Source organism: Salvelinus fontinalis, chromosome 4 (assembly GCF_029448725.1).
Source record: "Salvelinus fontinalis isolate EN_2023a chromosome 4, ASM2944872v1, whole genome shotgun sequence".
Classification (NCBI taxonomy): Eukaryota; Metazoa; Chordata; class Actinopteri; order Salmoniformes; family Salmonidae; genus Salvelinus; species Salvelinus fontinalis.
The window spans coordinates 62,677,210-62,703,345 of record NC_074668.1 but is presented as its reverse complement, the minus strand read 5'-3'; the positions used below and the strand labels follow the sequence as shown (position 1 = coordinate 62,703,345).

Below are 26,136 nucleotides of genomic sequence, written 5' to 3'. Positions count from 1 at the left end.
TGATCACCCTGTTGCAGGATAACTTTTCTGCAGTGCAGGAAATGTAAAACCTGTAGAGTATTTGATGTTTAAAAAGGTTTCTGAAGTTTATATTTTCCACTTAAAAATGTTCCCTTACGAAAAATGCATCAACCCCTACACAAATGTCCATTAATTATAATCCACATAATAGTTTACATTTTTTCTTGCTGCAGGATTATTTTCCTGCTATAGCAAACTGGCTCAAATTAAGATCCTACATCTATACAGTATGGAGCAATGATATTTATGATATCGTTGACCCTTTTGGGCTCCCAAGTGGCATAGCGGTCTAAGGCACTGCATCTTAGTGCAAAAGGTGGTACTACAGTCGCTGGTTCAAATCCAGGCTGTATCACATCCGGCTGTGATTGGGAGCCCCATAGGGCGGTGCACAATTGGACCAGCATCGTTAGGGTTTGGCCGGGGTAGGCCGTCATTGTAAATAAGAATTTGTTTTTAACTGACTTGTTTAGTTAAATAGAAATATAAATTATACTTTACTTCTCTGCTGACTACTTTCTGTGTTTCTGACAGTTTGTGGTCCATTACAGTATTAGAATCATATATACAGTAACTCCATTCTGGGCACAGTGTCTTCCCTGTTGGATCTGTTTGTCCCCTTAAATCACATTTTAGCTCTGATCCGTGAGAACAGGAGAGTGTATTTTAAGCAATCTGTCAGATTATTTTGTCAGCCCCCTCTTGGTATAATCTGTGGTTCTGGGGATAGATTGCCCTCAATCTGCTCACTTGTTTTGGCTATCAGACTGTAACATCCCCATGTAGTTTACAGATTAGGAGAATATGTTCTCTCCTCACAAACCACAGAACATATTATATAATGTATTATGCATTTCTATTCAGTAATATTATATCTTTGTTTGCAGACCTTTAAAACAGTTTCAAAAGTTTCAAATCATCTTGAAGAGACTGTCGATAGGTAGCTAACGTACATCTTTGCAGGTGTTGTAAAATATGTATTTTTTATCAGTCTCATTTTAATTTTGTATTGAGGGAAGCCCCCTCTGAACACAGCAATCACCTGGCAGATTAAATAAATTAACAGTCTTGATAAATATGGAAACATAGGTTGGTGTTTGATAGTAAAACCCTTTATAAGGTTGCATGGGACCGGTGATGATCAGATTGCCTGTTTCACGACAGCATCTGACAGGCTCTTAAAGTTGCTTTACAAAGGTTAAAACACAGCAGTTATTGGCAGTGTGTATCAGGTACCAAGGTAAGACCCAAGTGAAGACTGTGTGAAGTAACAATGTTTATTGTAAAAACAGGGGCAGGCAAACGACAGGTCAAGGCAGGCAGGGATCGATAATCCAGAGTAGAGGCCAAGGTATAGGCAGGCTCAGGGTCAGGTCAGGCGGAGTGGTCAGCCGGGCAGGTACAGGTCAGGACAGGCAAGGGTCAAAAACCAGGAGGACGAGAAAAATAGAAACTGGAAAAAGCAGGAGCTGAGACGCAAAACACTGGTAGACTTGAAGAAACAAGACAAACTCGCAACAGACAGACAGAAAACACAGATATAAATACACAGGGGATAATGGGGAAGATGGGTGACACCTGGAGGGGGGTGGAGACAATCACAAAGACAGGTGAAACAGATCAGGGCGTGACAGTGTGTGCAGCCTGTGACGCTATCAGGTTGTAGACCCCTGGGTTAATCGCAGCCTGGCCAGTAGGCCCTGAGGGGAGAGGTCAGTAGGGCTCACTGGGGGCTCCACACCACACAGAGGGGAGTGTGATCCAGCAGGGTGGCCCAGGTCTCAGCAGGCCTTTGATTCAGGTGGGAGTACTAGTGCGGAGTGACTGGGGAAGAAGCAGGGCAGCAAAGTAGGAGGTCCAGTGGTGGTTAGGTCAGGGGCCTGAGAGAGATGACCCTGTGTAGTGGTGGTTGCTGTGTGAGAAACGGGGGACAAGGAGGGGTAAGAGGGGGAAGGGAGAGAGCAGGTGATGACTAGCCAGACAGGATGACCTCTAGTCCACTGAAGTTTGGACTCATTGCTGTCGCCATGAGATTTAACGTCCCTCTGGGATGCTGGAGGTACAGCATCTGTTGAGAGAGAGAAGAAAATAAAAAGGGTATAACAAGAAGTTAAACTTGTCTGGTACCCCCCTTATGCATGTGAGTGAGTAGTCAGCTATCCAAAAAGTTTTGGGTGATTTTATTTGGCCATCCCAATTTTTCTGGAATTTTGATATATAAAAAATTGTTGAACACGAAAGAATATAAAAACACCAGCAAATCAGATCCAAGTCATTTACATTTTTCAAATCTGTTCCAAAGTATTCCCACACATAATAGAGAGATATATTTGATCGTATAAAAATGTAAGCAAGGTTTGAAATGATTATGTTTTAGTCAAATATTATACTTGCGGTCAATTTGCAGTCTACAAATGATTTGTAATTATTATTATGTAAATGTAGTTAATGATCCTTTACCTCATCTCCCTGAATTAAACAAGTAGCACCTGAACCCCCTGTTAGAACCCGACAACATCTGGTTGTCTGCAGCCCTCATAAGCAGTCTAACATATGGGCCTATATGTCTCCGTTCCTAAGCCCTAATAGGATCAGACTGGGAGCTCAGGCCCAGATCTCTGCACACAAAATGAGCGTTGCTCTGCAAACAGGAGGTTTACACAGACACCTTTAATAGAGCCTGTCATTCTGACATTCAGGTTTGATATGTGACAATCCACAGTTATCAGCACGTGCATTTCTCTGTGTAAGCTCCGCTCAGATGAGTGTTGACAGTAAAATATATTATGGAATGTGTGCCACTTTGTTGCTGAACATAATACACATATCATATTTTTGCTGTGTGCGGTTTGATAGGAATTAGTGGTTTGAGGTTTTATGCTTTACCAAAAATAGTGTTTTTTTAAATTGTCTTTTGCTTTGCTGTTCAGTGTCTGGGCTGATGTTGTTGTGTTAGCTTACATATTTGATCTTGGCAATGAAATCCAATAATATTTCCCAGTGCTTGTCTGGGTGACTATGCCAATTGTTGTGTTTATTTGTTTCTATTTTGGTTGGCATTTTAACACAGACTGTCTACTAATGCACACACATCTACCCAGGGCGTTTGAAATGAAGACTTATTCCTCAGCTACTTGAATGAATCATGGAAGACTTTCCTTCTCATTTAACAACACACTGTTCCCCATGTGTGAACGCGCAAGCACACACACAAACACCAACATCCACACATTCACTTAGCTGTAAGTGAATGCTGGCTCTGCTCCAGCAGGAAGAGCCTAACGGAGATTCATTTGCTTTGAGGTTAGGCAGTGGAAGCCTGCCCAAGAAGTGCACCGCTCCACTTTAAAACAGCCTATCAGGCTCACAACAGGGAAACAGTGTGAGTAGGTTCCACAGGGGGTTGGTGGCACCGTAATTGGGGAGGGCGGGCTTATGGTAATGGCTGGAGGGGAATGAGTGGAATGGTATCAAATACACCTGGTTTCCATGTGTTTGATGACATTCAATTCGCTTCGTTCCAGCCATTATTAATGCGCCGTCCTCCCCTCAACAGCATCCACTGGTAGGTTGTTCCTAAGAACAGAAGGCCTTTTCTATTAATGTGGCTGACTGGAGATACTTGTGGCTGCTGTCTTCACAGGAGTGGTTGGGAACCTGGATGAAACCCCATTAACCTGAGTAGTAGTGTTGTTTTGAGGCTGTCATTGTATAGTTTGTCTTAAATGTGATTTATTTCATTCTGCTTTGAAACTGTCGAAACAGGGCCCTAGAAATGTTGGCTTGAGTCCCTTCTCAAGCCACAGGACTATTTACATTGACGCCCCCCCCCCCCATTGGTTTTGTACACTGCTGCTACTCGCTGTTTATTATCTGTCCATAGTCACTTCACCATTACCTACATGCACAAATTACCTCAACTAGCCTGTTGAGGTAATTTGTGTTGAACATGAGGCGAAGAGAATGCCTGTCCTAACCTATGCCACATCTGTGTTGGGTCTACATGTGTTAATTGTCTGTTGTTTTAGGCCACAACACAACGGGAAGTTTTGCCAGGGCTCCAGTCGTCTCAACCAGCTGTGTAACACAAAGCCGTGCCAGCCCAGCGGAGTGGACTTCCGTGCCCAGCAGTGTGCTGAGTACAACAGCAAACCCTTCAGGGGATGGTACTACAAATGGAAACCCTACACCAAGGTGGAAGGTATGGCAACTATTTGTTCAATTCCCCCTGTAATTAGGAACAGGGTAAATATTGAATGAGCCAATAGAGTCCATCTAGAATGCACCTCATTCAGCCAGATGTTATAGTTTCGCTGTTTGTCTATACAGTGCAGGCTTGTTAAAAGTGCATTTAATTAGCATTGCAGATTGATCAGAGCGGTATGTCCTGTTTCAACTCTCAAATTAGGATGACTTTTTGAATCTTTTGTGACAAACCTTGTTTACCAATTTTAATGTTGAAGCCAAAAATGTGCCTCATGTGCACCATATCAATGTGTCAGTCTACTCATGCCTGGGAGTTCTGTGGATACCCTGTCAGTCTAATCTACGTGGGAAACATGTAGCCACCTGCTCTCTCTCAGGGAGAAGGAATATATTATAAAGGAAGCCCTTAAGGCAGGTTTTACCTGTGTCTACAGCATACATACTGTATGAGTGAGAGAGAAGGGAGGGAGAGAGAGAGAGAGAGCGAGAGATAAAGAGCGATAGAGAGAGTTTGGCTGTCACCCCGTTTACCTTAGTGAGACGCTGATTCATGAAGATGCAAGCAGCAGATCCTGAAAAGCCTCTTGGGGCCTGAGTTGAACGGTCGCCTCCGTGATTGTAGAGTGGTTCCACACCGCCCGCCCTCCTCTCTCTCTCTCCCTGTGGTGGAACACTCCCTAAGGCCCAGCCCCCAGGGCAGCCTGTAGTGTCTGATCGTGGCACCATTTCAGAGGACAAGCCAAGGTATCAGGAGGTAAGGGCAGTCTTACCCTGGTCTAACTGGGCTCCAAGCACCAAATCCAATAGACTTCATGAAATCAAGTGCCTTGGCCTACGGAAGTGAATTACTAACATTAAATGTCAAATACAAATCCATAAGATGCTTCTGGAATGCGTTCAGTGGTTCTCTGTAATGGAAGAGATTGACATTAAGACAAAACGGAAAGAATCTGAATAGCCAGAGTCCCAAAACTGAAGCTGGTCAGATAATGATGCCCCTGTGTCACCAGGCTGTTGCCATGCTCCTGGTAACACCACTGTCATTAGACTATGACTGTGTGTTGTACAGTAGAACCCGGAACCCATGTCTGGAACTCTGTGTGAGATCTGTGGAGAAGCTGCCCTCCCTGCATTCCCTGTTTTATGGGCCCATTTGTAGCAGCCTTTCAGGTCTGACGTATGTGAATTGTGCCAGAGATCTGCTACTCCTTCAGTCCCCAGAGGGTCCGTACATTGCACTGCAGTGGACATGCATCGTTAACACAATAGAACCCTGAATACACTATTCACCATTACTCCATCGATTGGCTCCTAGCTTGCCCTCATCAATTGGCGAGTACGGTTCCTTCATTACCATAGGCCTTTCCCAAGCCCCACATTGTAATATGGAGTGTACCAGTGACAGAGAGAGGCCATACGGAGGTTTGCGCTCTTTATGTAGTCCTGGAGAATCACACCTGGGACGGAGGAATTGGTTAATGCACAGGTGCAGAATAACCTCCATGATCTTGTTTATAACACCTGTTAAATCGTCTCTATCTCCTCTGTAGCTGAGGATATCTGTAAGCTGTACTGCATCGCTGAGGACTTTGACTTCTTCTTTGCCATGGCCAGCAAAGTCAAGGATGGGACATCCTGCTCAGACCACAGAGGTGACGTGTGCATCGAAGGAGTCTGTGAGGTAAAGTGCAGATTTGAGGAACATGATGTACAGCAACTCATTAACTACATCTAAGTCTACTGAATGTGATATAGGACTCAGGATGCCGTCTGTGTCATCTAAGTTCCTTCTGTTTCTTCCATCTTGTAGCCAGTGGGTTGTGACCAGGTCCTGGCCTCTAAGGCAACTCTGGATGCCTGTGGAGTTTGTAGAGGGGACAACTCCACCTGTAAGTTCTTCAGGGGACAGTACGTCCTCCAGCACAGAGCTAACGGTACGTCAAACAAGAAGACTGACGGGTCAATTTGATGCAGTGGGAGAGAGTGGGAGCTCTGTTGTAGGACATTTCTGGCACAGTGTTATTGGGGCAGAGTTATCGGAACATCACAGGATGAATTCTCTAGCAGATGCCACTGTGGGGGAGACAGTCCCTTCCTCCAGACCTCATACTATACTCTCACAACTGGCTATGAGCAACCTTTCCAGATCACTGTCTGTGTGTATGTATGTGTGTCTGTGTGTGGCCCTTTAAGGGTCCAATAGACAAAGCTCTGTGACTGAACCAAAAAGTGACCGCTTGGCAGACCTAGATGTTGGGTCATGGAGCACAGGCTGGGGTTGCTTCTAATATAGTGGAAAGTTATTTATGTGGCAGCTTGCATGCGTCGTTACACCAGGGCAGCCGTAAACTGCAGAGAGTTACAATGGTTTATGCTGTCTCAGTGAATTAAGCTTACTGTCTCACCTCTTTACTGAAAACACAGCACCATATGATCATGTTATATAAAACATTGTGTAATACAATGTACAAGAGTAAGATTAAAACCAGGGAAAGTTGTTAGTTGAAAGGTGTTTTCTGTACTGGTAATCTACTTTTGGGTTTGGTCTTGATGATAATTCATCCCAATAAAATACTTGAATATACCCAGGACAGTGTAATGAGTGTTGCCATGTTGTAAAGAATATGAATCTCTAATAAATCAATTTCCTGACTCTCAGAAGGTAAATGAGCTCTTTCTCTCCCTGTTCAGAATACTACGCCATGGTGACCATCCCACCTGGAGCACGGAGCATCCGTGTTCAGGAGATGGAGATCTCCACCAGCTACCTGGCTGTGCGCACCCTGAAGAGGAAGTACTATCTGACAGGGGACTGGACGGTGGACTGGCCTGGAAAGTTCCAGTTCGGTGGGACGGTGTTTGACTATCAGCGCTCTTTCAACCACCCAGAGAGCCTGTACACGGCTGGACCCACTAATGAGACCCTGGTCTTTGAAGTAAGCTGCCCCTTCGTCCCCGTCTACCCTGACGTCCGTTAGCGAATTAGCGGTGACAGGGCCTTGGCACAGGGCTCGGATGCTCACTCAGATGAAAACAAGGCCGGGCTGTAGTGCAGGGTGGGCGGGAAAAAAGAGAAAACTCCCAACAACAACGAGTGGTGCAGGGGAGTAACGCTACTGCTCAGGATTAATTGTGTCCTGATTCTGATGTCGTCGGGGCTTTCATCTCTATAATCAAGAGGTCTGGGGTTCAAACAGCTCGCCATGCGCTTTGAACTTCCAGATTCGGTCACTTCATGCAAAAGAAGAAAAAATGTGAAACCAGGCCAGCGGCTTTAACTTCAATAGAGTGGCAGCGAGAGGTGTCAAGCAATTCAAAGCGGTGGCCGAGAGAGAGAGGGGGAGAGAGAGAGAGAGAGGGGGAGAGAGAGAGAGAGAGAGGGGGAGAGAGAGGGGGAGAGAGAGGGGGAGAGAGAGAGAGAGAGAGAGAGAGAGAGAGAGAGAGAGAGAGAGAGAGAGAGAGAGAGAGAGAGAGAGAGAGAGAGAGAGAGAGTAAAAAGTGGTCAATTAGGCTAAACGGGCCGTCATGCTTCCATATTCACCATTGAGGTCAAAGTGGACACCTCACCTTATGTGTCACAGGCTCTAGTATGTGATCCTATGATTTAGTGTTTCCCTTTTTAAAACGTGTTGTTAATAAGGATGTAGACATAGCAGCTGGTTGGACACTGCACAGTTTACACACCCAGCACATTCTTTTGTATTACCTGTCAGAGCAGAGGCCTAAGCTCTGAGGTAAAAGCAAGCCATTACTTGTCGTCACTCACTGCTGCAACTGATGGTCGAAAAAGAATAGAAATTAAGCTCCTGACAGTCGAATGAAAATAAGTGTTATTGATTGTCCTTGGAGAATAAGTCACTCTCAAGGTTGCTCATGCTTTAGTTTGTATATTTAAGAGTTAGGGTGTTGAGAGGCAGAGGATATATTCCCCAGATAGCTATGTAAACGGTGGCAAGCTTTTTTCACATGCCCTTTGAACTCTTAAAAACAGAGGGGGAAAACCAGGTGAGTTTGGAAAGTTTGGTTTGTTATCTATCCACCAAAGGCAAGGTGAACGTAATGTAAAAGCTAGTTTGGACAAAGCCCCCGGCCTCGGGCTACCTGTGAACTGAGAGCTGAAGTTTAAATGGCGCCTATAAATATATGAGAAATGCCATAGTAAAATCCCTGGAATGCCTTTCAGTAATTTTTGTCATTTTGCAGAAAGAGTGGATGTGACCATGTCGTTTTTCTAAATGTTTTTCTTCATGTTTTTGTTAGCTTTACATCACCGCACACAGTTGAAATGACCTGATTTGATTGACTTTAAAGTGCTTAGTGCTCCATTCTCAGTGTGGTAACAGCATGCTGCTCGCTGCACTGACATGGTTTCTCCCATGTAGCCTGAGAGTCATGTGTCCACTAGTGCGGTTAGCAGTAGCAGGGTTAGCAATAGCAGGTTGCTGTTCTGCAGATGAGAGGACATTAATCTCTGTAAGTATGTTCCGTAATTACAAAAAGAAGAGAGGGACCCAGTTTAAAAGATTAAAAGAATTCTGTAATTGAACTGTGTAGATCTGAAGAGCTAGGGTCAGGGCACAGAGAGAGAGAGACTTAAATACGTTCCAAATGAAAAAGGTAGCAGAAAGGGGAAGGAAACTGTGTTCCACTGAGCCTGGCAGATCTTTTATGCTCTCGTGGAAAACTAGAACAATGTTGATGGCTCTGAGACCCTGACTCGGCTAGAAACAATTCATGAAAACAAATGTTGAAGAGTGGTGAGGGTAAACTCTGACAGTGTTCATGCATATAGTCTAATCAGACAGGAGAATGGCAAGAAAAAGGCAGGGAGAAACGAGACACAACATATGGTGAGCTCTAGGATGTTATTTGAAATAGAATAGGGATTATCCTCTGTATTGACATTCTTGTGGCAAAGTGTTTGGTGCGGTCACGTCAGTCGAGAGCAGAGGATTGTGGACCTGGGCGGCAGGCAGTAGGTGATGCTGGGGAGCTGTAGCCATGTCTGCCACTCTGTAATACATCATCATTTTCCCCTTAGCCTAATGAGCGCTACAGTGAAATTAATAATATACCCTGGTACACAGTGTGACTTATTATTTTCATAGGCATGAATATACTCTAGTCATGTGAGAATGGCAAAATGAGATGTTGTTAGATTGTTGGGTTCTCGTCTGTTTGAAACCACTGTGGCATATCAGAGAGAAGTCATGCACAGTGAATTAGGTTGAGGCTTGGATGGAGGTGGAGGTGGGGAGAGGGCATTTAGGGCTGTGGACTATCCCAGGCAGGCAGGGTTAGGGAGGGCTGTCTCGTGTTGTGTCTGATGTCAGGGCTCCAGATGGACAGGGGAGCCCCTGGGGCTGCGTTCTGGAGCTTGTGTTTGCTGTGCAGTGCCAGCAGTAAATTTGGACCAGTCCTGGACAGGCTAGTGTGAAAGTGTCCAATGGCACAGGTCCAGGGCAATATATTTAGCCTGGAAGCTCTGGGGGTTAGCTTAAAGCTTTATTAAGTTCATCGCTAAGTCAACATTTTCCACCTCACTTTCTCTTTCCACTAAACCTTCTCTGCAACGACTCCTCTGATAACGCTTTAAATCCAATTCGGTTCTCACCATACCTACTGCCGAGGTTCTTGGTTTCTGTTACCTGTTGTGGACTCACTGGAGAGTGCCTCTGGAGCCCGTACAACTCAGTACAGAGCAGTCTCATGTTCGCATGTCCTGCTTCACTGAGCTTTGGAGAGCGCATGTTTCAACATCTATCCGGATGCACATCAAGTTCATATCACTGACCGTGCCCACGGGACAGATGTACAGTCATTTTATCTGATCCCAGTACATTGAACAGGAGGACCTTTCCTTCAGACATCTGATCCCAGTACAGATGTCTTCTCCATGTGTAAACCCCCTGTCTTTACTCTAGTTGGACTACAATAGGGATAATCTACGGTGAGAGCTGAGGCTGTTAGCGTATTTAGCTTGTAAAACTCTGAACGCCCTGTAGTAATTGAAGCATGTGTGTGTGTGTGTATCTCTTACTGGTTTACATACACAACAACTTTTGGGACAAATGTTAGAGTTTGATATGAGAGACTATTGCTTGTAATAGGTCAACAATTAGCTATTTGCTTGCATGCCTGAATCTATTAAGTCAGTGTCACTGCTGCGGGGCATTGTCAACAAATCCCTCAGTTTGGCGGTTTGAATATTGACCCCAAAATGTTTTGACCAAGTCTATGGGGAACAAAGCAGCCCTTCATTTTGAGAGAGAGCTTTCCACTCCATTAGAAGCAACCCCAGCCTGTGCTCCTTAATCCAACATCTATGTCTGCCAAGCGGTCACTTTTCAGTTCAGTCACAGAGCTTTGTCTGTTGGACCCTTACAAGGGCTACACACACACACACACACACACACACACACACACACACACACACACACACACACACACACACACACACACACACACACACACACACACACACACACACACACACACACACACACACACACACACACACACACACACACACACACACACACACACACAAACACACAAAGTTCTACAACGCCGTTGTCACCAAGTCACCAGTTTCCTGCCACTTCACTTGTCTTAGTTTTTCATTATCATTCTCTATGGTCCATTGCTTGGAACCACTTCAGGGTATGCTTAGCCTTGTCTATTTTGGCGGGGAGGGGAATGACTGCTAACCACACTTGTGGAGGTGCTAATACGGATCCAATACCTCACTGTCATATTCTCCCTCTCTCCCTCAGATCCTGCTGCAGGGTAAGAACCCGGGTGTGGTGTGGGAGTACACCTTGCCCCGCAGTGAGAGGAAACCCAACTACACATGGGGAGTGGTTCGCTCTGACTGCTCTGCCCCGTGTGCTGGAGGTGAGCCCACGATGAGAGAATTCCATGAGTGTGTGTGTGTGTTTGTGTGTATGTTTGTGGTGCAGTGGGCTAGCAGGAAGTGCTTTCTGGCTCATCAAAAGCATCTTTGTAAGCGACAGTGAAAAGGTTGCACGGTCTCCCCTTGGTCCTTTACAGACCTCCCGGAGTACTCTATCCTATTCACCCATCAATGTATGTCAGCGAATGTGTGTGTGTGTTTTCATATGTGAGCCTGGATCAGCGGCTCCCTTGCTCTATTCACTCCATCCCAGTAGGGAGGGTGAAAGCAGACAGAGCAGACAGAGAGCTCTAGACAAGCTTAGAGCAGAGATCGCTATCTGCACCCAGCCACTATTTCGTTCATACTTTACTTTAGTTGTCAAGCCCTCCCGCGTTGCTCAGACAGAAGAAGAGTGTGGGCTTTGTGTGTGACCTTTTCATTGGTTGTAAAAGACAAGGCAAACTGATAGGAATGATGTCTGTCTGCCTCGCTCTCCTTCTCTCTCTCTTTTTTTCTCAATTTCAGGTCGGATCTCGACAAAAGCCATCTGTTTGCAAGATCAGCGGACCCAAGTCAACTCGACACAGTGCAACCCTCAGACCAGACCAGTGCTCAGCTCTCACCTGTGCAACACGCAGCCCTGCCCAGCCTAGTAATTAACCCTTTTTTTCTCAGTCTCTCCCTGTCTCCCTGTCTCCCTCTCTCTCTCTCTCTCTCTCTCTCTCTCTCTCTCTCTCTCTCTCTCTCTCTCTCTCTCTCTCTCTCTCCTCTCTCTCTCTCCTCTCTCTCTCTCTCTCTCTCTCTCTCTCTCTCTCTCTCTCTCTCTCTCTCTCTCTCTCTCTCTCTCTCTCTCTCTCTCTCTCTCTCTCTCTCTCCTCTCTCTCTCTCTCTCTCTCTCTCTCTCTCTCTCTCTCTCTCCTCTCTCTCTCTCTCTCTCTCTCTCTCTCTCTCTCTCTCTCTCTCTCTCTCTCATTCTGACAGACACATACCACAACCTCAGCCTACTGTCTGTGCTGTAGTTCCATTGGCGAGCTGCTGTGGCTTGGTCTGGGATGCTGGTGTGGTCTCTTTGCTGCGGGCAGGGACTACTCAGCCTTCTCTCACTGTCGCGTCCTGCTGGAGAGTCCCGTACATTCCCTACCCAAGGCTCCGGCTCCCAAACCAAACGGGATTAACATACCCTCCAGACAGGGGCAGGCCGGCCTGGTTTTCCCAGCACTGGCCCCCGCTCAAAGCCAAGGCTTCTGGACCAGGCCACAGGAGAGAGCTGCCCCAGCCCCATTCATGCTCAGTTTCACCCTGCCTTACCGTCTGAGTACTGCTCGCACTGATAAGGTTCAGCACAGAGACAGCTCTGAAGAAAACCTCCGCAGCCTCTCGTTTCTCCTCAATGAGTGGTGTTCACCACCGGAGAGAAAGAATGAAGATGCTAGAAAAAGTCAGACAGAGATCACAGATTCAATTATTAGCCCATTATTAACAACTGTCTGCTAAATTGGCATAGTCAACAATGTTCTACAACCACGACAGACCAGTAAAAGTAATTTCCAAACACTTACTGGGCATCAGGAATCCTTTCAGACATTTTGGTTGATCTCATCATTCGGGGAATTTATTTCAGACACCAACCATTTTCGTCAGACACTGGATGCAATTCTCAACTTTGCAAATAAAAGTTGGGATATTGAATGAATATCACTTCGGCTCTGCTCCAGTGACAATCCATTCAGCTCCTATGGGACTGACTCGATTTACGACGCTCCATCTTCAAAGGAACAGCCATGAACCCGTCAGTAGAGAGACTCTTTGAGAATGACACGCTGACAAAGAGATGGCAAACGTCTCTCTCTCTCGCCACCCGCCTGTCATCCTCTCCTTGTTGTCGCCTGCCTGTGTTGTCTGATGTCCCACCCCTACACTCACGTTACAGTACAGCGTATATGAGTGATGGTGGGTGAGGGGGAAATCAGGACCATACAACTGTTTCCTTAAAGAAACAATAATAACCAGTGCAGCTTTCCCTGTCAAAATCTTGACAAATCGTTCAATAACAGTGGGTAATTGAAACGACTCTAAGCCTGCTGGGAGTCTGCGAGTGCCTTTGGTGTGTGTGTTGTTGTGTCAGCGCAGTACTGTTGCATCTTGGGGAGTGCGTTGGTACATCATTCTAATCTACATCATTATCTCTCGAGACACGTTTGTAGGCCTGGTGCTAGACCACTTAAACCACCCACTTTCTTCTGTGTTCAGGGGACTATCGTCGTCAAAATGTGACAGGGGCACATACCACAGAGATCACCTTCTCTTCTTCTGTGGTATGTGCTGCGGTCACATTTTTACGACGTCACATTTCCACAGGCGGCTCCGTCACTGTATAGAAGGCTAAGACCCGAGACTATGCTGCCCCGCCTGTCTCTGAGAGGGCTAATAACCAGCCAGGGCGCTATCAGTTACGACTTAAACATGCTGCCACTGTTTTTCTGTGAGGCTCCCACCATTTGAGAGGGGTTTTCTTCCCTGTAATCTGGGTCAAACTATATCTGTTATCTAGGGGAAAGGTTTAAATGGACCAGACCACTAATGACCTCCCCCCGTGTGAGCTGGAGAGGAAGTGTGCCGTCCAGGTGAATGATATCATCAACATAAATCCAAGAGCAGAGTCCTGTTCATCAGTACCAGACTCCTGAATCAGTGGACCCTGTTTCCCGCTGATTAAGTGTCAGGATTTATGGGATACCTTTTACAAATACTTCCAAACTGTATGGGCATGCTATCAAAAACAGAAAAGGAGGAGCGTAAAAGAGGCCTCTTTCCATCGACTATCTGCAGTGCTGACAGGTCTGTCCATGTTTTATTATAGAGAGAGAGTCTGGATCCCCACAGGGCCAGATCAGTCTAGCCAGGCAGGAATCCAGCACTCAGTCCCAGCCCTATTGCGCCAACTCCAGCCTTAGCACCGGTCTAGAGCCCCAGCCTCAACCAGACAATGCAGGCTTGCCTGCAAGGGCCACTTGCTTGCAAGCAGTCACTGTGCAGTGTGGGGTATGGCGAGATCAAACACCACGAGGCCCGCTAGGAGCCAACGTTATCTGCCAGCCCAGGATGTCACCGGAAAGATCAATGTTAATGCCTTAAAGAGTTTTGCAGTTCCCCTGGTGCATCCGTTTCTACTCTCTCTCTCTCCTCTCTTCTGTCTGTCTCCCAATGTTACTTTTACTTCCTTTTTATTCATTTGACATGATTATTTATTTAGTTTATAGATTATTTAGTGCTCCGAAGAAGATTCCTGTAGGCAGGCTGCAGCTGCAGAGTTACTTATCTGGCTCTTCCTGGGTAGTTGAGGCACGTGCACCAAACTACTGGAGAAACAGGGAGACATCAGCAGGCAGGCCCAGAGCAGGGAGTAGGAGGAGGTGCTCGGAGAGGCTGCTGTTTTAGAGTGGTGCTTGAAGTTCTAACCTGAAGTGCTGTTGGTTGCTGTGCAACTGCTACTTTACACTTGAATAGATTGTTAGTATAGTAACAGGTTGTGCATCAGATGGAAAGTCAACGTTTGCCAGTGAAATGCAGCCCGTACCATGACAGTAAAATGTGACCACTGCATGAATGTAAAGCCATCCAGTATTTCTCAATATTCCCTGCATTTTTCAAGTTAAATTGTATGGCTGGAAATATGGGAGTTATTGAAAGATTCCAGAAATACAAATTACAGCTAAGCCAACATTGGTTTGCAGTGAAGCACAGTAGTTCAACCTCATTCCAATGACATATTGTTATTTATATGGCAGTGAAAAAAGAGAGAAGCGAAATCTGAACCGGTGTTTTGCTAGACGGGTCGTGTTTCTCCCCTCAAAATTGCAGTTTAGCCTTCTCCCTCATTTATCAGAGATGGGTTTGAAGGGAAATGAAAGGTCTGACAGATGGGCAGTAGGAGTGGCTGGTCGGCAGCGGAGCCTCAGAACTCGACTGAGTCAGCTGTCCGTCCTCCATGCCCCTGGTCATGTGGTAGTCGGAGCAGTCATTTGCGCTAATCTCCCTACGCCCAAAATGCCAAGACAGTCTATTTTAGAGGCTGGCGGCTTTCATCAGAGGCTGAGAATGATCCACAGATACCAGAAGACCACAACTAGTGGAGACGCTGAGTGTAGGATCCTGTCCCTCCCTACAGCCAGACCAGACCAGGCCAGGGGAGAGGAGAGTTGGGCTAAGGGGAGCTCTGAGGGGAGCTATGGGGTTAACTGAAGGTGAGAGTCGGTTGTATAAGGTTAGCCTTATACTGTATGGTGGAAACCTTGCACTGTTTTAGTATGTTGTATACAAATCAAACCAATATTTTATTAATCACATACTTGTAAAAAAAAAAGAAGTGGATTTACAGTGAAATGCTTACTTACGGTTCTTCCCAACAAATCTTTTATTTGTTTTATTAAATCTTTATTTAACTAGGCAAGTCAGTTAAAACAAATTCTTATTTACAATGATGGCCTACCCCGGCCAAACCCTCCCCTAACCCGGACGACGCTCCCGGACGACGTTGGGCCAATTGTGCGCCGCCCTATGGGACGCCCGATCACGGCCGGTTGTGATACAGGGTTGAACAAGGGTCTGTAGTGATGCCTCTAGCACTGAGATACAGTGCCTTAGACCATTGTGCCACTCGGGAGCAGAGAGAGAAAATAGAGAAATAATAGAAAAGTAAAACACATAATAATATAAGTAATAATAGATACACAATTAGTTACAACTTGGCTATATACAGTTGAAGTCAGAAGTTTACATACACCTTAGCCAAATACATTTAAACTCAGTTTTTCACAATTCCTGACATTTGATCCTCGTAAAAATTCCCTGTTTTAGGTCAGTTAGGATCACCACTATATTTTAAGAATGTGAAATGTCCGAATAATAGTAGAGAAAATGATTTATTTCAGCTTTTATTTATTTCATCACATTCCCAGTAGGCCAGAAGTCTACATACACTCAATTAGTTTTTGGTAGCATTGCCTTTAAATTGTTTAACTTGGGTCAAACGTTTCGGGCAGCGTTCCACAAGCTTCCCACAATAAGTTGGGGGAATTTTGTCCCATTCCTCCTGACAGAGCTGGTGTAACTGAGTCAGGTTTGTAGGCCTCCTTCCTCGCACACGCTTTTTCAGTTCTGCCCACAAATGTTCTATAGGATTAAGGTCTGTGCTTTGTGATGGCCACTCCAGTACCTTGACTGTTGTCCTTAAGCCATTTTGCCACAACTTTGGAAGTATGCTTGGGGTCATTGTCCATTTGGAAGACCCATTTGCGACCAAGCTTTAACTTCCTGACTGATGTCTTGAGATGTTGCTTCAGTGTACCCACATGTACCCAGTGTACCCCCCGTGCTTCAGGGTTGGGATGGTGATCTTCGGCTTGCAAGCCTCCACCTCTTTCCTCCAAACATAATGATGGTCATTATGGCCAAACAGTTCTATTTTTGTTTCATCAGACCAGAGGACATTTCTCTAAAAAAGTATGATCTTTGTCCCCATGTGCAGTTGCAAACCGTAGTCTGGCTTTTTTATGGCGGTTTAGAAGCAGTGGCGTCTTCCTTGCTGAGTGGCCTTTCAGGTTTTGATGATATTGGACTCGTTTTACTGTGGATATAGATACTTTTGTACCTGTTTCCTCCAGCATCTTCACAAGGTCCTTTGCTGTTGTTCTGGGATTGATTTGAACTTTTCTCACCAAAGTACGTTCATCTCTAGGAGACAGAACACATCTCCTTCCTGAGCGGTATGACGGCTGCGTGGTCCCATGGTGTTTATACTTGCAAACTATTGTTTGTACAGATGAACGTGGTACCTTCAGGCATTTGGAAATTGCTCCCAAGGATGAACCAGACTTGTGGAGGTCTACCATTTCTTTTCTGAGGTCTTGGCTGATTTATTTAGATTTTCCCATGATGTCAAGCAAAGAGGCACTGTTTGAAGGTAGGGCTTGAAATACATCCACAGGTACACCTCCAATTGATTCAAATTATGTCAATTAGCCTATCAGAAGCTGCTAAAGCCATTACATAATGTTCTGGAATTTTCCAAGCTGTTTAAAGGCACGGTCAACTTAGTGTATGTAAACTTCTGACCCTCTGGAATTGTGATACAGTGTATTATAAGTGAAATAATCTGTCTGTAAACAATTGTTGGAAAAATTACTTGTGTCATGCACAAAGTTGTAACGATCTGGGCGTAGTGGGTGCGGAGTCAGGCGCAGGAGGCAGAAAGTTCAGGATAGCGTTTATTACGCACAGGGAGAAAATAGCGCTCACCTAGAATACTGGGCGCACAATAACAAAATGCCCAAACCAATACATACTGCCACACAGTAACACAGTGGGAAAAATAGTTAAGCCCACACAAAGAGCAGGCGGGCCTAGCGGCTTAAATAGCCCAACTAATCAACCTCAACAAGGAACAGGTGAAACTAAACAGACAAAACAAACAGAAAAGGGAAAGGGATCGGTGGCAGCTAGTAGTCCGGCGACTTGCCAAAACTATAGTTTGTTAACAAGACATTTGTGGAGTGGTTGAAAAACTAGTTTGAATGACTCCAACCTGAGTGTATGTAAACTTCCGACTTCAACTGTACACCACCGGTCAAAAGTTTTAGAACACCTACCCATTCAAGATTTTTAAATTTTTTTTGCTACATGATTCCATATGTGTTATTTCATAGTTTTGATGTCTTCACTATTACTCTACAATGTAGAAAATAGTAAAAAATTAAGAAAAACCCTTGAATGAGTAGGTGTTCTAAAACTTTTGACCGGTAGTGTACACGGGGTACCAGTACTGAGTCGATAGTAACAAGGTAATTGAGGTAGATATGTACTAGGAATAAAGTGACACATAGTAAACAGTAGTAGCAGCGTATGTGATGAGTAAAAAAAAGTTTGTGCAAAAATTGTCAATGCAGATAATCCGGGTAGCTATTTGGCTAGCTATTTAGCAGTCTTATGGCTTGGGGGTAGAAGCTGTTCAGGGTCCTGTTGGTTCCGGACTTGGTGTATTGGTACCGCTTGCCGTGCGGTAGCAGAGAGAACAGCCTATGACTTGGGTGGCTGGAGTCTTTGACCATTTTTAGGGCATTCCTCTGACATCGCCTGGTATAGAGGTTGTGGATGGCTGGGAGATCGGCCCCAGTGATGTACTGTTTATGTTTAGATTCTCATGTGTGTGCTGCGTGCAGAGGTGGGTACTGATGCTTGTAGAGCACATGTGCTATACAGTATATTTGTGTGTGTATAGGCCTGTGTGTGCGTGTGTCTCTGTCCTTCCTGTGGGCACAGGTGATGGGTGATGGGTGTATTTAGACCCAAAATAAATTATACAGATTTAGGAAATCTGTGGTTCCTTGCCGGGATTAGGGATGTGGTTGACACGCTTATGACAGAGGCTAGGAGGGGAAAGTATACACCCGAATCATCTGTTTGGATAGGTTCCCTGCTGACTGTGCTGAGTACAGCAGTTATTCTGCGTGTGTGTTTGTGACTGTGAGATTATGTGCAGGTTTATGAGTCATTCTAAGAGCTATACCGCCTTTCTGTTTCTCATAATTCAGTGACTCTTTTTCGAGGAGCGTTTTGTTAGTTTGGTACTTGGGCTGACACATCTCTTTCCATTTCTCTCCTCAGCTGGACGACAGGGGACTGGGGGCCCTGTAGTCGGTCCTGTGGGGGCGGGCAACAAACACGTCACATCCAGTGCTTACGTAAGGTGACGTACCAGCGGGAGGAGGTGGTGGCTCACTCCCTGTGCCCGGTCATCACCCCAGCCCAGGTGCAGCCCTGCCACACCCAGGCTTGCCCACCTGAGTGGAGCTCTGGAGCCTGGTCACAGGTAGGCCACACTGCGCGACATGCCCATATACTGCCTATTATATTTTGAAAAACGGCGTTTTGGAAATCTTTTGAAAATTTGATTCTATAAGACTTGTTGTGTCAGCTAGCACTGCAATTAATTAGCAAATGTCTGTGGTGGCCTAATGGGGAAAACACTTCTCTGCCCTCTGCTGGACACATGGTTAATTGCGTACTCACTGGCCTGAGAACAGGACACAGACTGCAGAGAACTATTTCAATCATATTATCATCATTAATCACACGCCATTATTGTGAGTTCCTCAATTGAGTTGGCTAGGCAAAACTGACATGGCCAGATTTATAGAGGCTATGATACCTAGTCATGATCAGTGACAGTGTTCTCCATCTTAGTCAGTAGTGACTGGGATCTCCACCTGCTGTTTCTATAAAAGCCTGTCTGTCAGTGATACCGCAGATACCTGGAGGGACGTCTCTCTTTACTGCATTATCTGATATATATATAAATATATATGCTTTTATTAAGCAGTGCACAGTATATGATACAAATAAAATGACTTTAATTCCAGGTCTTTTCACGTCTTATTCAATACTTCAAACATACCCGGCCTACACTGTTACAGTAGGTTATACTGTCTTTCAGAGTTCTCAGGCTATCTCAAGTTGAGTGTGTCTCTTTGCAGAGAGAGCCCAGAGTGATTTAGTGCACTGACTACATCCCTTATTGACTGCATCCTTCACAGGGTTCAGACGCAATTCTGAGCATGCCTCCCAGTATGAGTTCAGGCTGAGTTCACCAGACCCTCTGTTCCTCTGCTCTCCTCTCAGTGTTCCAAGTCGTGTGGGCGTGGGATGAGGAAGCGCGGCGTGTTCTGCAGAAGCACTGACCCCGGAGCAAAGGCTGTGGTGGTGCCGGACAGTATGTGTAAGCCACACCACAAACCCAAGGGCCAGGAGACCTGCGTGGTGCGCCGCTGCCCCAAGAATGACCGGCTGCAGTGGTTCACAACACCCTGGGGCGAGGTAGGGACTCACGGAGACAGACAGACGCACATGTTGTACAAACACACCCACACATACCTTGTATAACCTTGTACACACCGACGCACAAAGAAACCCATACATACACTGAAAATTGTCTAGACAGAAATGCATTATGTGACAAACATACACATCCAGAGTGCTGATGCTGTGTCCCCTCGTCAAAACAAAGCAAATAGCCTGAATACCAAAGGCAAACATTTCAGACATTCACTTTATAAGTTGAGCACTGTTGCTATGGCGATGCGGGCTGACCTTGTCTTGTTCTCTCCACTGGGGGACCAGCTGTATTTCTCTCTGAGGATTCTCACATTGTCTTATTCTCTCCGTTCTCTTTTTGCTAATGGTGCCTCCTCTGGCCGTTCTCTCCGCAGTGCTCCACATCCTGTGGCCCAGGTGTCAGAAGCAGAGAGCTGCGTTGTAGGGAGAGGGATTCTCAGGGGGGCTACACAGAGTTCCCTATGAGAAGGTGCAGGAACCTTCCCAAACCCTCTGGGGAGCTCCAGCAGACCTGCAGCATGGGGCCGTGCCCAGAGCCTCGACCTGTCGTCCCAGGAAGGACAGCCAGTGCTGTGGTCCTGGGCTGGTACTCTTCTCCTTGGCAGCAGGTATGCATATCAACTCTCCATCCACCCTGCCTGTTCTCCCAGACATGATGGGGATTCATGTTGAATGGATGTGGATTTAGTGAAACATCCCCTCTCTCTCTCGACTCTCGACTCTTGCTCTCTATCTCTCTGTTGTCAGGCCCAAAGGGGGTGGCATTCATGTATATGTATGTAGTATCTACCAAGGCAACCTCTTGCAGTCTGACATCTGACTTCTCCTTGATCAGGGGGCCTGTGATGACTGTATGCACGTAGGCTCTCTCTCCTCTCCCTAGACATAGCTTGGAGGTAATGGACATGGTGTATGCATTCGTAATCTATTCTATGTACGATCTTCAACACCTCTCTCTCTCTCTCTCTCTCTCTCTCTCTCTCTATCTCTCTCTCTCTCTCTCTCTCTCTCTCTCTCTCTCTCTCTCTCTCTCTCTCTCTCTCTCTCTCTCTCTCTCTCTCAGTGTTCTGTATCCTGTGGGGGAGGGGTACAGTCCCGTTCTATCCAGTGTCTGAGACAGGGACGTCCTGCAGCTGGATGCCTGAACCCCCAGAGACCCATAACATCCCGGGCCTGCAACACACACTTCTGTCCTGCTCCTCCTGTTCACGTACCTGCACACGTTCCTGCTCCTGGGACAACCCTCAAAGGTGAACTACTTCAACAACTCATAGAAACTATCGTAAAGTTCTGTCTGACACTTTTGTTGGCGCGCGTTTATCAACACTATCCCCCTGATCTTCTCTCCATCAGACGAACAGTCTTGTGTTGACTTCTTCAGCTGGTGTCACCTGGTTCCTCAGCACAGTGTGTGCAATCACAAGTTCTACGGACATCAGTGCTGCAAGTCCTGCAGTGGCAAAAAGCCATAAGTTCGGAGGACTCCTTTTCCCATGAGCCTCTAGCTGCAAATTGCTTAATATGCGCTACAACTCTAAAGGTTGCTGTGGTTGAAAATACATTTTTGGGCCATAATGCACAAGAGAACTGAGGTGCAGTCTCTGTTCCTGGAGTACTTGACTAACAGTGATTAGCAAAATAAAAGAGAATCATCTCCATCTTTCTGGATACATCGTGTTAAAGATGGCAATGTGGGCAAAGACATTCATGTGAAAGCAGCATCTCATAACTGGAAATACAGTGCAACAGATCATTGCAGGACAGTCTCTGTGTAAATATATGTATTGTATGTCGTGATATTGTCAACGTCTAACTCAACGCCATCAAGAGAGCTCTGAGAATGTCTGCATTTTAGCTCACTCGTGTTTTGGCATCTGGTTTCAGACGACATTTTAAATTATTATGGCACACATGTTATTTAGCATTTGTCAGGTGTACCATGGGCTTTGTGTGCTGCGTGTGCTCCATGTTTCAAGCTCTTTACACGTAGCAGGCTACCTATCACAGAAACTCAGCACATTATACATGTAAAACTTTAAAAGACATTTTGAAGTTGATCACAACTCCCAAATGCACTTATCAGGCCTGGTCCCTCTATCTCTCATGGTCCATGATTAGTGCTTTATTGTGTAACAAGATACAGTACTTACAGTACATGTGTACATTCCATACATCTTCATGTTGTGAATACATGCATATTTGTGTATGAGAAAATAACATTTGTTTACCCATATTGTCATTTTAATGTATGCTCCAAGTGTCCTGAGCAAGGCAGTTAACCCACTGTTCCTCGGGCGCCGTTCACGTGGACGTTGATTAAGGCAGTCTCTCACACCACTCTGATTCACAGGGCTTGGGTTAAATGCGGTTGTATGCATTCAGTTGTACAAACTGTCTAGGTATCCCCCCTTCCCTTTCTTGTGAAAATATTGGTGCAATTCTGACTGCCGTCGTGAAACCGTACGTTCTTTCCCCATCCATCATATTGATAAGGAAACACGCTCTGTCTATTGGACCAGCAGCACGGAACCTAGGTCCTCTCACACCGGATAGATATGATGCCAAATCATTAACTAGCGCTGGGTATAGCCACAGAGGATCCCCCAGACTTCCACCACTCATTAATGAAAATCAATGTCTGCAGGCTAGTAAAGGGAGCTGCGGATGGGGCCGGGTCAGAGAAGAGGCTTTATTTCCTCTGCCTGGCCAGGTGGGAGATGTGGAGAGAAGTGGTAGGCGAGAGTTGGCGGCATAGTTGGGAGGGAGGAAGGGGTAGCCAGGGTTGAGGTTGTCACTTGCTCTCGACATACTTTTTCAGAATGCTAATCAGTCACAGAGCCTGGCGTGGTGGGAGCAGACCGACTTTAGGGGGGAGCAGAGCAGACCAACAAAGGCCTCTAAAGGGGGCAGCTGCATTCTTCCCTCTGTTTACTCTGCCCCTGCTCTCACCATCCAGACCAGCTCTGTTTGGTTTGTTTGAGAAAATGCCAGCGTCCCTCCACTCCCCCGCTCCCTCTCTCGTGACCCCCACCTTCATTTTTAGCATCAGTCAGTGCTATGAAGTACTGTAGATCGCAGCTACATGATGGTAAATCCCATTTTTGCACTATTGGCCATGTGGAAGGTAATGGGATAGCCAATTGTACAGACAGCAAAGGCAACCTACTTCCAGCCAGCAGGGAGAGAAACAGGAAGAGCATGGCTAGAGTATAGGATGTCGTTTGCTGTAAATCATGAAGATCCTACGTCTCCCCCTGCTCCCCAGAGAGGGATGGCCCCATACAGAGAGAGATGTCCGGTCTGGTCAGAGGCTCTGTGACCACGGAGTTGTTTTTCCTCCTCCTCAGCCTGCTCTCCATCAGTGGCTTGGAATGGAGAGTGTAGAGGGACAGAGAGAGAAAGACTGATATGATCGTGAAGGACATTCCTGAGCGATGGCTCTCTCGGTCTTTGGTCTGGCCTGCTCACGGCTAACACTGTCATTATCATGGGAGGCTACCATTCCTTCCAATACCACAGCTTCCTCCCCTGGCTTCACCAGGCCTGAACACCATCTCTGCAACCTACACTCACAAAGGGTCAAGATGGACTGTTGACTGTTCCTTCTCCCCTTCTTGCTATACTCGCATGGTCATTTCATGTTTTTGTTTGTTTGTTATATTGGTTATGAACTAGTTTCCACCAGGGATGGTACTCTCTCTGTATTATAAAACCACTCAATTAGTTTCCGGTCCCTGTGAATTGTCTGTGTGAATTATCTCCAGTTTATTGTGCTGAACTAATGCTCTCAAATAGACTTTCAAATGTCACATTGGACTGTAGGAGGACATGGGAGTGGGGGATATTTGATTTTACGTGTGTTTTTCATCAGCCTTGCATCATTCATATTTCTATATGTGTTGTTCGTGTTATTTTCTATGTCCTGTACAGTTGTTGTATACTCTATTGTCTTTTCACCTGTAAAGACAGGAAAAGTGTGTAATTTATTACTGTTTCATTGGATCTGAGATACTGAACACTTTTGATTGAGAGGGGAGCTGCTTGTAATATAGAGCATGATCAGTGTAATATTTAATACTTTTTCTCAAAGTTTTATAATAAAACTATGACAAAATTTATTTCCCCTACTTCTCCGATGCTCCTAATACTTTTGTGCCACACTCGGCGGGAGGGATGATTGGGTTTAATCAACACGTTTCTCTCAATCTAACCTGAATCATGACGGCAGGAATCCCCCATCATTTCCACTGCACGCTTACTATCCTACTGAGAGGCAGGCATGGCAGGGTGAATTATAAACACCTAGCGGATCAATGCAGCCATTTTGTACATTTTCAGGGGTAGTGATGGGGCTGGGAGGTGGAGGTTTTTCAGCTATATTCTTTCCTTAGTTCATGGGAGGATGTATGCCTTGTCATGTTCCTGTGCATAACAGCCCCCTTTGTTTCCTCCATGATCACCAGCCCGCTCTCTGTCATCTCCATCCTCCCCAAACACTCACATACAGACATGTCACATCGTTACAGCGCACCCTTTGGTTATTTCTCCTCATTATCTGCTTCAGCTCATTTATTTAGAAATACACTGTAGAGATGATTCATTCCAAAGAACATGGTACTGTATCTCTGTATATCCTCTGTCAGCATCCAAATGGGTCTGTCACTGTTTCTGTGTTTTGATTTGAAGCTGGAAGACGACAGTCTTTTGCTTTCCTTCAAACTGAGCATTGAGTTAGTTGTCGTGGGTGTTTCTCAAGGCAGTGAAGCACAAGTTGCCATCTGACCAACTCCAGCTAAGTTGTAACTTGGTGGTAACCCCCGCACTCCAGGATCCTTCAGCCGCACTCAGGCAGTCACCTCTGATCCTCCCTGTGAGGTGAACCTTTGGAGAGCTGCGCACTTCTGACACTCATTCTAATCACATTTGAACAGAGGTCTGTCCGTAAGCGTCTCCTTTTCTGTGCGAGAGTGATCTCTCTATGTCTCCCAGCGCTCGGGCTAAGGGCAGACTTCAATCGAAGTGAGAACTGTCATATGTCAATGCCACCTCTCTCATCACCACTACAATGTCAGACAGAGTTCACTGAGCATGTACTTGTGTGTGCGCACGCACGCACGCACGCACACACGCACGCACACGCACACCCAGTGGGGTTATATCAGGGGGATTAGGGCATCAGGTGGGTTTAGATCTGTGTGATTGTGCAGGAGCCCAGGCACACGCCTCATTTGTTGCTGTCAGGTGAAGTTGCCCATTTTTCTCTGTAATTTAAAGATGGCAGGTTCCTTCGCCCCATTTATCACTGGCAAAAATCTCTCGGATTACCATCTCAAAGGAATTGACAGCTTCTCACTCGCCGTTATGTTGCCATCACATCGACTGAATCAGAAGCCAGCACAAACCCCCCTCAACCCCCTCTAGCCTTTCACCCCCAACCTCCCTAGTACACTCCAAATCCAGCCCTGAGCCCTGACTCCTAAACCTTCCCAACTTTGTAGAGGTTGACTCGCAGCATTAACCCCCCCTGTCTGAAACACTACTCGGTTTGTGGAGTGACACCTATGCTTTAGTGCTCTCATAGGGGATCCAGTGGTATTAGAGCATCTCGCTGCATTGAGCACAGCAAGACAGGGCTATGAGAGCGCAGCGGAAACCATAGAGCCACCCCATGTAGTGTTAGTCAGTCAGGACTGGCAGATTGGAGTGGATCCAAGAGGCGATCTGTCCACATGGAGTGTACACTTCTATAAAGCTGATACACTATGTTTCTCATGGTTGTCATAGCGAGACGACATGAGGTAATAAGGTTTTTGTGTCAATGTGACTTGGTTTGTCATGAAGGGCGTGGTCTTATATCAATTGGTTCTATGGCCATGGTGATAAAACACAGCAGGAGCGTATTACATGACACATTTGTGGCCTTGTCTGTGAATGACTTTAGATTACAGGCATACTCTATAATATCACAATGAACATCCGAGCACAAGGTTGAAACAATCATTACTTCAAAGTGCAATTAACCAAGCCACTGCCTAAAGTACAGTAAAAGTACAGACGCAAGGCTGAATGTGCATTGATGTCCCGAACAGGGATTATGCAATAGAGTGTCCTAACATGATAAA

General features: G+C 45.9%; 1 protein-coding gene across 1 annotated transcript in view; it reads left to right on the top strand.

The window, feature by feature from the left end:
• The window catches only part of LOC129854147 (A disintegrin and metalloproteinase with thrombospondin motifs 18-like), a 46,725-nt gene extending 22,584 nt beyond the window's left edge, over positions 1-24,141 (top strand). The window contains exons 13-23 of the mRNA XM_055920904.1: positions 4,050-4,222; positions 5,778-5,908; positions 6,038-6,161; positions 6,919-7,163; positions 11,004-11,124; positions 11,651-11,777; positions 18,788-18,992; positions 19,802-19,996; positions 20,389-20,622; positions 21,078-21,264; positions 21,368-24,141. Coding sequence (XP_055776879.1) covers positions 4,050-4,222; positions 5,778-5,908; positions 6,038-6,161; positions 6,919-7,163; positions 11,004-11,124; positions 11,651-11,777; positions 18,788-18,992; positions 19,802-19,996; positions 20,389-20,622; positions 21,078-21,264; positions 21,368-21,486 — 1,861 coding nt within the window. The 3' untranslated portion in view covers positions 21,487-24,141. The remainder of the gene's footprint in view (positions 1-4,049; positions 4,223-5,777; positions 5,909-6,037; positions 6,162-6,918; positions 7,164-11,003; positions 11,125-11,650; positions 11,778-18,787; positions 18,993-19,801; positions 19,997-20,388; positions 20,623-21,077; positions 21,265-21,367) is intronic.
• The last annotated feature ends 1,995 nt before the right edge of the window (positions 24,142-26,136 follow it).